The sequence below is a fragment of the Lampris incognitus genome, chromosome 15 (genome assembly GCF_029633865.1).
Source record: "Lampris incognitus isolate fLamInc1 chromosome 15, fLamInc1.hap2, whole genome shotgun sequence".
NCBI classification, from domain to species: Eukaryota; Metazoa; Chordata; class Actinopteri; order Lampriformes; family Lampridae; genus Lampris; species Lampris incognitus.
The window spans coordinates 19,913,258-19,924,781 of NC_079225.1; the positions used below are offsets into that span (position 1 = coordinate 19,913,258).

At 49.1% G+C, this 11,524-nt stretch overlaps 1 protein-coding gene across 1 annotated transcript in view; it reads right to left on the reverse strand.

Moving 5' to 3' along the window:
- Window positions 1–11,204, reverse strand: part of LOC130124806 (nesprin-1-like) — a 49,663-nt gene extending 38,459 nt beyond the window's left edge. The window contains exons 1-8 of the mRNA XM_056294154.1: window positions 11,177–11,204; window positions 10,938–11,041; window positions 10,534–10,670; window positions 7,414–7,591; window positions 4,599–4,781; window positions 3,550–3,693; window positions 1,927–2,082; window positions 774–938 (exon numbers count right to left, since the gene is read on the reverse strand). Coding sequence (XP_056150129.1) covers window positions 774–938; window positions 1,927–2,082; window positions 3,550–3,693; window positions 4,599–4,781; window positions 7,414–7,591; window positions 10,534–10,670; window positions 10,938–11,041; window positions 11,177–11,204 — 1,095 coding nt within the window. The remainder of the gene's footprint in view (window positions 1–773; window positions 939–1,926; window positions 2,083–3,549; window positions 3,694–4,598; window positions 4,782–7,413; window positions 7,592–10,533; window positions 10,671–10,937; window positions 11,042–11,176) is intronic.
- Between the last annotated feature and the right edge of the window lie 320 nt (window positions 11,205–11,524).

The window sequence follows — 11,524 nt, forward strand, 5'->3', positions numbered from 1 at the left end:
TCTGTGCTTATATACGGCAGTAAAGCTGAGTCCTGGCCTGACACTGATGAGAACACAGGTGGATGGAGAGAGAGAGAGAGAGAAAAAAAAAAAAAAAAAAAAAAGGAGCCAGACACCGCTCTGAAATACAGACAGCGATGAAGCAGCGGCTCCATCGCCACAGCATACTGGCCTGTATGGTACGTGCCAAGACTTTTCTTTATATAAGCCTGTGCTCCACCTAACCCGTCTCTTCCTTCCACCAGAACCCTCCTGTGACAACAGACATGTCACACCATCCATTTTCCGAACCACTTATCCTGCTGTCAGGGTTGCGGGGATGCTGGAGCCTATCCCAGCAGTCATTGGGTCGCAGGCGGGGAGACAGGCCGCCAGACTGTCAGACAGGGGCAACACACACACACACACACAAAAAACCCACACATTCATATCTAGGGACAATTTAGTACGGCCGATTCACCTGACCTACATGTCTTTGGACTGTGGGAGGAAACTGGAGCCCCCGGAGGAAACCCACCGCAGACACGGGGAGAACATGCAAACTCCACACAGGACGACCCGGGACGACCCCCAAGGTTGGACTACCCCAGGGCTCAAACCCAGGACCGTCTTACTGTGAGGTGACCGTGCTAACCACTGCGCCACCGTGCCACCCATGTCACACCGTGATGTATAAATATAAATGGCATGTTTGTTTTTTTTGTAAGAGTCACTGATTCTGTAAATGGAACATCCCCATTATTTTCTACAGTCTTGACGCTGGGACTCCCTACCTCCAGTTGTACCATCCTGTTCTCCAACACGCTCTTGTCGGCGGTGGGGCAGAGGCAGGTGTTGAGGACCCGCTGGGCTTCACACACCCAGTCCTGGAGCTCCTTGAGGCCCTGCGAGAAGAGGCGGTGCTCCCCTACAACACGCTCGATCCTGGAGGCCTTGTCCTTAAGAGGGCAAAGCACACCGACATAGACACAGTCTAGGGGTTTTTTATGGTGGTTAGCGCCGAAATGATCGTAAACAAGACAAGACATTTCTACACAGCAACGTCCCCATTTGCATCTGAAAGCACATCAAACACACCTACAGTCCTTTTTTCCTCACAGTCGTCTCCAAGGAATTCCCTGTATTGTGACAGAAAAATATTTTTTCTCTATGCATCAACCCCTACATCTTTTACATGAGAACAGCTGAAGGGTAGGGGGAGGTGGAGCCACAGCGGTTGGCTACAAGTGGCAATTACTTTACCGTTTCATATTATTCCATTCCTGTTTCCATGTCTGGCAGGGAAGAAGACCTAAAAATAGCGCTCTGCTAGCTGGCTGACAAAAGTAAATAATGCCCATTCATCATCGCCGGGATGCTCTCATTGTCCTCCGGTGAAACAACAGCATTTGTGGGGTCAGTGTAGTGTTTTGTTCTACGCCATATCAAATGAATCACAGCGGTGTGACCAATCTGGAGGGTGCATGGAAAAAGGTCAGCTCTTGAACAGTGACACATATCAACTCTGGCATTTTCGGAAGCACTTCGTCGGGTAGAGGTAAACACCGACGCCTTGGCCTTTCTCTTGACAATGAGCCAGCAATCTCGAGGATCTTTCAAAATGTACAAGGGATCAACATAAATGGACGCGACGGCTCCGTATGCCGAGGCTGCCTGGACTCAAACATCTTGAGCCCATTAGACCACCAGTCACGTGTTGTCACATAATGTCATTAGAAAAGAAATGATGCGCGGCATCAAAAACACCCACTGAAAGCCATGGTAGACAGCACGGTTAGACAGAAAGCTGGATAAGAAGTTCCACCACTTGCATCAGTCAAGCAAGGCACATTTCCAATAAGCCACCCCCCCCCCAACAGCGCACAGAGCAGAGATAACAGAGAGGTCGGCCACAGGGATGCGGGGTGATCCCGGTGTTATTGTTACCTTGGTTAGGTTGCTGAGGGCGAGATACTGAGCCGACAGCTGGGATACACGGTGAACAAAGCCCTTGCCGGCTGCCTGTCCCTCCCAGAGTCGATGGGCCCTCTCCCTCAGCCTGCCCAGCTCGGCCTCCCGGCTGGCCATCTCTTCCAACACACACTGGGTCAGTATGGAGGAGGATGAAGGAGGAGGAGGAGACAGAGATGCAGGACAAGGAAGAAGTGTAGGATGTTTTAGGATGAAAAAGTTTGGCGATGGAGGCGACGGTTAGTGTAAATGAGAGAGGGTTGGATTTGGGTGGTTGCATATAAGGAGGGGTGCGGGAAGGGTTAAAAAGGGCAGGAAACAATGGCATTTTGGAAGAACGTGATGATGGCCAGTTGGTAAAAACATTGAAAATGGGAGGTGGGGAGTGGCACAGATGAGGAGCACGGGGTTGGGGTAAAACGAGACAGAACAACAAGAGCACATTAAAACTACAGGGATAAAGGCGGAGTCAAAAGAACACCTTAACAAAAAAACCCAGCATCAACAGCGTTTCTCTTGAGGTTCTTTTTCAACAGGAGCACAGTTAGTCAGGTAGACAGCACTCAACAAAATGGAGAAAGGGAGACAAGCCTGATAAGACACCGCCATGGGTGGGAAGGGAGGGGCGGGGTGCATATGAGAAAAAGTAAAGAGGATTTTGCTTGCACAGGTTCAGACACCGAGGCCCGTATCACATTGTATTGTACAGTGGGTGCTTTGGGAGGAAATGTAATTGCTTGCAGGGCCAGACAAAAGGTGGCGATGAAAAAGCGCTACAGCAGACGACAAAGTAAATACAAAAATAGCACCAGCGATAAGGGCAGGGCTTCGAGATGGGCTTGATATATATTTTCCATCCTTTTGTCAAGTTTTATCTTTTTTTATGCGCCGTGCCTTCTCTTCTTCTTTTTTTTGTCCCCCGCCAGACGTGGCGGAGACTGTTATCGCATCCTGAAAAGGGCTTTTTAGAGACGCAGCGCTTCAGCTCTGACAGAAGGAGAATTAATTAGATTTCTGGACTTTCACTCTGACTATTGTGTCACGTCGCGGGTCTATTTTGATTCAGTGGTACTCGACATATGTAATTAGGTCCTCCTCTGTTCTACGAATTGCACTTTAGGGATGGATATCTCACGAGAAGCCACCACTACTTAGTCTCTCCCAAGTGATTCCACATAAGTGCCAATTTACGGCGTACTGACAGAGTTTACTTGAGTAATATTCCTCAGGGGTGGCGAAAACAGGATTTCAGTAACAACAGCAGAGATGAGAAACAGTGGGGTCGACATTAAGAAACCCCCTCTCAGTGGCTCATGAGGTATTTCAACACAATAATGGAATCTGTAGGTTAAAATGCCTCAAGGACATTACAAAATGATCTCTGTACGATTGCTCATAAAATGGTGCGGGGACTAAGAAGTGACCCGATACCCTACTTGCGTTCAACTGACGTTAAAAAGGGCCGAGACGTTCACCTTTAACTCGTTCTTTGGTAGTGCTCTGAGGCATCATACTGCAATATCCAGCGGTTAATAAGCCCCTGGGCATTAAAGAGTCACTTGTAACTGGGCAGATAAAAACCTAAGTGATTTAGGGTACCTGCAGTTTGCTGAGCTCCTGTCTCTTGGCCGGGAGGTCGTGTAGCCGAGCGCTGCTCTCCTGAACCCTGACCTCCGTGTTGTTTAGCCAGTCCTGGAGAGGCTCAGCGCTGGCCTCAAAGTCTGTCATCTGAGACTGCAAGCTCTGGGAAATTGGTGCATAATGGATTCAGCTCAAATTCCTTGCATATGCACAAATGCTGCAAAACATCATCACTGCAATAATGAGTATACTTACATATAATTTTTTCCATAGACTATTAATCCATAGACATTTATATAGACATTAATACAATTTGTTTTCCACTGAAAATCAATCACACATAATAGTTTTCATATATATATAGTATTTCTTTTTGTGTATTTTTTTCTCCCCAATTGTATCTGGTCAAATACCCCACTCTTCTGAGCTGTCCCGGTCGCTGTTCCACCCCCTCTGCTGATCCGGGGAGGGCTGCAGACTACCACATGCCTCCTCTGATACACGTGGAGTTGCCAGCCGCTTCTTTTCACCTGACAGTGAGGAGTTTTGCCAGGAGGACATAGCGCGTGGGAGGATGACACTATTCCCCCCAGTTCCCCCTTCCCCCCGAACAGGCGCCCCGACTGACCAGAGGAGGCGCTAAGTGCAGTGACCAGGACACATACCCACATCCGGCTTCCCACCCGCAGACACGGCCAATTGTGTCTGTAGGGACACCCGACCAAGCCGGAGGTAACATGGGGATTCGATCCGGCGATCCCTGTGTTGGTAGGCAACAGAATAGACTGCCACGCTACCCGGACGCCCAGTTTTCCAATATTTTAATGCAGAATACCCTAAAGAGCTGGGATAAGAATCAGATGTGTATGAATATTTAAACTTGTACACAAATTGTGTTAATCAAAAATCCAACCATTCTTCATATTACTTTGCATCTGCTTATGAACACTGCTCATTTGAAGAAGATCAACATGGGAGCAAAGACAAAGAGAGAGGAAAACACTCCGGACAAACTCAAACATAAACACACAACCACACACATTTCTATAAACGCACAAGTTACAGACCTTGAGAGCGTCCTCTCTCATCTGTAGATTGGTCATCAGGCCCTTCCAGTCCTCTCTAGCGTTTGCCACTTTGGCCTTGAGTCCCTCCACCCTGTCTTTGGCCACCACGGCCATCAGGAGCTCCCCGCTGGCCCCGACAGAGCTGAGCCTGGCCTGGCCATGCTCCCTGTCACTCAAGAACTCCTGTGGGGGGCACACAGAAAAGGACAACTGACTATCTGGCCCAAACACACACATAAAGGGAGAAGGGTGTGAGCGCACTGAGCGGAGGGAAAAAAAAAACTTCAAACAAATGTAATGACAATCCACCACCTGTTCTGTGTCTTCTGGCAACCTGGCTGTGGACTTACTGAGGTCAGCGAGGCCGTCAAGAAACTCTGCACATTGTGTGGACAATCGACTGTATCAAACAGTCTCAAATCACACTATACGTTGTCAAACATTGTAATTAGGCCGAGTCATTACAGATTCCATCTGCGTTTGGGGGTGGGGGGTGATGGGGGGCTGGGGAAAGTCAGTGAGCCTGAAATGCGTAGTTTTGACATAGCTGCTCACCCTCACCCCACCACCAACACTCACGCATGCGCAGGCATATGTACACACACACACACACACACACACACACACACACACACACACACACACACACCCCGCCCTCAGAGCTGAGCCGATGACAGTAGCGCAGCAGGGACTACTCCACCATCTGTGCAGTCAGCACATCGCTTACACACAGCAGAGCCACGGCCCCCTCATACACACATACACACAACGTACAGAGAGCACTGCACACCCACGCACAAGCTCAGAGGGCCTGCGCCTTCTCTTTTTTTTCTCTCCCTCTCTTACTTCCCCCCATCTCCTTCTCCTCATCTCTTTCTCTCTCTCTCCTCTTCCTCTGACCATCGAGTCTCTTTCTACACACTTTCAATGCCCCCACCCAAACCCCACCCCACCCCTTCATCGTAACCGAATAGTCCCAATTAAGTGTGACACAATGCATGTCTACCCTCCCGCACAGGCCCTCCTGGAGGTCAGCCATGTGGAAACATTGTTCCACATTCCTCACCGAGTCAATAATAAATAAAACATGACCGCCTCCATATTCCACTTCTCCAGCACCATACCTTACACAGCGTCCCCCTTCTCATCAACAAAGGAACTCGGCTTGAAACTCCTCGAAAAGCACATAAAGAAGTGCACAAAGACAGAAAAACACATAAAAGTAGTATAGCCCTTTTTTTGATGCCCTGAATATTGCACATTTCCACAACCGTGGGCTCGATCAAATCAGTAAGTACCATGTGCGCTACACCTGAAACTGTTCAGGAGGAAAAGGACAGGTGCCGTCTCTCTAAAAAAAAAAAAAAAAAAATCAGGTTCGGCGGTACACCTGTGGACCTTAACCCCGACCCGAGACGCGAGCTCAAAGCTCTGAGAGTTGTGATTTTCTGGGACGGCTTGTTATAACTGAACCTGTAGAGAAGGGAAGGTGTCTGAGAGGCAATTAACCGTCTGGTGTAGGGACGTGTCTACCTCAACAGACATATCGCCGTTTCCTAGACAAGACCCTGGGGCCCTCTAAAGAGACTGTCACACCATCACACCTGCCAGCTTCACACAGACGAGAGAGGGAGAGAGAGAGAGAGCGAGACATGAAGAACAGGAGAACTAGATAGAGAAAGAGAGAGATTTGGGGGAGAGTGGAAGAGAGAGACCCCGCTGTGCAGCTTTCACTTATCCGTCATGGCTGTGTGCCCGGCTCCAGCTCATCTAGTCTAGAGCAGGTCCAGCCATTTTAGTAAGCCCGCCAGACGACACTCAACAGTGGGCACATAAACACACACACACCCTTCAGTGATCTCCCTCCATATCCGATTCTTTCAATGTAACGACATTTATAAGACAGAGTTGTCTTGACCTGCGTGCTTGTCTCTGTTGGGTCTATATTACTTGTTTGACTTTTACATTGCTTTTTTTCTGGCGATTTCCAACCTTTTTGCATGCTTTTATCAGCCTACTAGAATCATTTATTAACAACAAAGGGTTCACCCAAGTTTGTAATCGGTGGCTGCTTTCAATAGCATTAGCACAGGATCTTTTTCCAAGGCTAGCCAGGGGCCTAGACAAGAGACGCACACTTGTAACAGGAGGTTAATTCATTCCAATTCCTGCACCGGGTGGTAAAATCTATGTCAGGTAAGTAAACGATGAATACTCTTGGCTCCCTCAACAGCTATCAGTGAGCAAGGCACCAAACTTCTGTCAGTAGCTCCTGGCATAAACACTACGGTGACACTGGGCGGCTCCCTGATGTGTGTTGTGTGAAATTGTGTAACCCCTTCAAACATGCCACCAGGCTATTATTCTTTTTTTGAGGGGGGGATTTTTCCCCCCTTTTTCTCCCCAATTGTATCCAGCCAATCAGCCCACTCTTCTGAGCCGCCCCGGTCACTGCTCCACCCCCTCTGCTGATCCGGGGAGGGCTGCAGACTACCACATGCCTCCTCCGACACATGTGGATTTGCCAGCCGCTTCTTTTCACCTGACAGTGAGGAGTTTCGCCAGGGGGATGTAACGCGTGGGAGGATCACGCTACCCCCCCCCCGAACAGGCGCCCCGACTGACCAGAGGAGGCGCTAGTGCAGCGACCAGGACACATACCCACATCCAGCTTCCCACCCACAGACACGGCCAATTGTGTCTGTAGGGACGCCCAACCAAGCCGGGGGAGTCATTATTCTAAAGAGGAAAGAGTTTGTAGTTAGCTGCATTAGCTTTAACCTTTTCACAAGGTCAAATGAGAAAAATCTCTTACTTGGATCCTCTGCAGAGCGGCCGAGGCCTCAGCAACACTCTGCGGCACATCGAAGCACTTGGCGGTGCTGATCTTGGCGTTGACCAGCCACTGTTGGAAGTCCCTCAGAGCGGCACGAAACCTCTGCTCCAACAAGCGTTCCTTATTCTGACACTCTCTGGAGGCCCGCAGGCTGAGACTGGAGTGACAGGGGGGTGGAAAAGAAAAAGTCAGCCGGTGTGACCAATCACGGGTTCAAATCCTACTTGTTAGCCATGTTGCATGTTCTGCTCTCCTCTGTCTACATGTGCTGTCTGACCAAGTAAAAATGCTAACATGAAAAAAAAATCATACACAAACAGGTATCAAGATGAACAGTGAGAGAAGGGGGATGGAAATGGAGGAAGGGTTTTGCTTGTGTGAATGAGCAGATGTTTAGATCTTGTCCATCCACTACAGCCCCGGTAGTACAAAGAGCAGATATGGAGGGCTTCTTGAGAGATTGGAAAAAAAATGAGGAGCGGACAGGTGGATAAAACGGAGAAGTGGGTGAAGTGGAAGGAATGAGAGCCGGAGGCAGAGGGGGAAGGTGGGGGATGGTGTCGAGGGTCACAGCATGAGAAGGGGTAGGAGTTGAGATGAGTGAGAGGATGGAGGTAAGGAGGAAAGACCAGTTGATGCTAGAAGAGATGGGTGGAGATGGAGGATATAAAGGCCAGGGCGAGGTGAGAGCAGTGGGGGATAAATAAGGGATGTGATTCCTCACGTTGGGCAATTCTGTTTCCGCAAGTAAGAAACTCTTGGTATTCATCAACAAAACCAAGAAGGATGACACATGGTGGGCTCAATAGATTTAGTAAGGACTGATAATTACATTCACAAGTAGTTTCATGGAGAGCGAAAGACAAACATGGAAAATATTATCCCAAAGTCACAGCAAACGACCAGCTGAAAATGAAAAATAATGAGATATCTCTTTAAGCAACAATGGAGGGGGAATAAGGGAATGGATAAGACAATGTAGAAAGCCCAAAAGAGGAAAAGTCCCATATTGAGGTCAAAGTTGAATGGCCTAAAGGTTAAGCAACAAGATTCAAAACAGTGATCTTGCCAGCCAATATTAGCATATCTGTTAGCCAGAAGAGAACATGTAACTATTCATTACAAAAAGAGCAGTGTCTTGTATCACTTACAAAAATGCACTCCCCCCCTTTTCTCCCCAATTGTACCTGCCCAATCACCCCACGCTCTGAGCCGTCCCGGTTGCTGCTCCACCCCCTCTGCCGATCCGGGGAGGGCTGCAGACTACCACGCCTTCTCCGATACATGTGGAGTCACCAGCCACTTCTTTTCACCTGACAGTGAGGAGTTTCACCAGGGGGATGTAGCGTGTGGGAGGCTCACACATATCCCCCCAGTTCTCCCTCCCCCTCCCCAAACAGGTGCCCCGACTGACCAGAGGAGGCGCTAGTGCAGCGACCAGAACACATATCCACATCCAGCTTCCCGCCCGCAGACACGGCCAATTGTGTCTGTAGGGACGCCCGACCAAGCCGGATGTAACACGGGGATTCGAACCGGCGATCCCCGTGTTGGTAGGCAGCAGAATAGACCGCAATGCTACTCGGACGCCCCTACAAAAATGCACTTTAAGACTCAAAGTCACACAGGGAATGGGGGATATTGGGGGAGAAGCTATAACTAGGCTCCATAATAAGGGCCAATTTGTGAAGGTTACAGGGTGGGGACAGAGGGAGGGATGGAAAAGAAGACTGCAAAAAAACAAGGTGAGCAGCTGTTAGAGCGAGAGGCATTGTCTGAAGGGAGGCATGAGAAAGTGAAAACAAGGCAAAAATACACATGATGTCCAATCTAAACACACCTTGACACACAAACACACACACACACACACACACACACACACACACACACACACACACACACACACACACACACACACACATTTTAATGGGCACACACGTGCACACAAACACCCTTGAGTTTTAATGATGCGATGGGGGCGTAAAAGGATAACACAGTTGGGATGGCATGGGTGTGGGAGAAGCACTTTTTTCTGCTGTGACGCACAAATTTCACTATAAGGGTTGGGGTATGAAGAGAGGGGGGGTGCTGACCTCCTCTATCTCTATCTTTCTCTTCTCCCTCTGTTTTTCTCTCGATTTATCCCCCGCTCGCCTCCTTTCCCAGACTCTACAGTGCCTAATTCAGGACAGGTGCAACGAACACACAGGCCAAGTCAGCAAAAGGCTGAAAAAAACCAGGCAACTGCGAGGAGCGCCATTTTTTTGCCAATTACTGGCCAAAGCAAATTAGCCACCAGGGCATTTTTAGGGAAATGACCTCACTAAAGCTGTCTGCCAATAAATATTGGTCATAGGAATTAGTCACAGTCCTCAAAACTATCTTAAGACGAGTTCAAGTTCCACATGACAATACTCCATCTGTGTACACAGACACAGTCGTGCATGCATTTCTCTGTGCATGTATGCTTGTGTGCATGCGTGGGCCGTTTTCAAAGAGCGCCACACTAGTTTGCATGCAAACCCTAAACAGGCTCACATATGGGCTCAATAGCAGGCAATTAGAGATGGGTTAAGAGGACTCAAGCATGCAATGTGATGTATCCCCAGGAAAACATCGCTCGCAAGAAATTTGCCTCGTTTTGCTCAAGAACACCATCAGTCTTGCGTAAAATAGATCTGGATAAGGAACACCACGGGGAGAAAAAAAAGGCTGTAAAAAAACAGGAAATACATTGAAAGGATGAGTGGGAGAATGAGTGTCGCTTAGCAACCGGTGGCGGTGTCGCTCTCTGCTCCTTGCTCCGTGTCACCTTTCGTCCTCATCTGGCTGGCACACAAACACACTTTACAACTTCTTACCAAATGCACACATGTATGCACACGTGCACTCCTTCAGACTGAATAAACTGTGAACATCCCGCTCAGCCATTCAGCAACAAGGTATAGGGAGGACACCTCTCCCGATGCTGCAGTTCCCAGAGTCATATGTGTTTGCACCCTGAGGAGTCATCAAGCTTTTCAGGGACCTTAGGCACTATTTGGGATCTATTTTATCTCTCTCGCTCTCTCACTGCAACAGTTCCACCTGAGCGCTCACCTGTTGTGCTGTTTGATAAGAGCTGTGACCCGGTCTGATTGGGCGCCGAGGTCGCTGGAATAACGCACCAAGTCATTCAACTGGCCTTTTAACTTCTCCGCCATGGGCTCAGCACTCTGCAGGCTCTCCAGTATATCCTGAGAAACACACAACAGAGACCAACATACTCAGCGAGTGTTTGTGTGTGTGTGTGTGAGAGAAAGAGAGAGAGAGAGAGAGAGAGAGAGAGAGAGAGAGAGAGAGTCCAGACCCCAAACCCTGGCTCTGCATGACATCCTTCAGTTATAACACACACACACACACACACACACACACACACACATTCCTATTCACACCATGCCTCGATCCCTTTCACACTCCTCACACTCTCTCGCACTCGCAAGCACTCACAGACACATACTCACAGAGTCCGGTGCCGTCGGTACAATAGCATTTCTGTTCAGCGCGGAGTGTGGCAGGAAGGAGCTGCGGATAACGTTCTCCCGCTCTCCCCAGCATGCCTCACATTCTGGACTCACACAGTCATGACATTCTCTCCCGTTAAACAAGTACAGGCTCTCCCTCTCTCTCTCTCTCTCTCTCTCTCTCTCTGACGTACCTTCAATAAACACTCCCCCCCACCTTTCCTCTCACACACATTCACTCGACTTACACTCCTGAACGTTCCTCATGCTCTCTCCTCTTCTCTCGCCCGACCGTCTGTGTCCCTCCTCCTCCCCTCCCCTTTCCGTCTGCTCTCTCTCACTTTCTCTGTCCTCCCTGCCCTCACTCCTCCCCTCTCCTTCCCTCTCTCCGACCCTATTCCCAGCTTGCTGTTGCTTTCCCGATGTGCTCCCTCTTTTCTGTCTTCCTCTTACTCCCACCCTCTACTTGGACTTCTTTCCCTCCTCTTTCTCTCTCTCTCTCTCTCTCTCTCTCTCTCTCTCTCTCTCTCTCTCTCTCTCTCTCTCTCTCTCTCTCTCTCTCTCTCTCTCTCTCTCTCTCTCTCTCT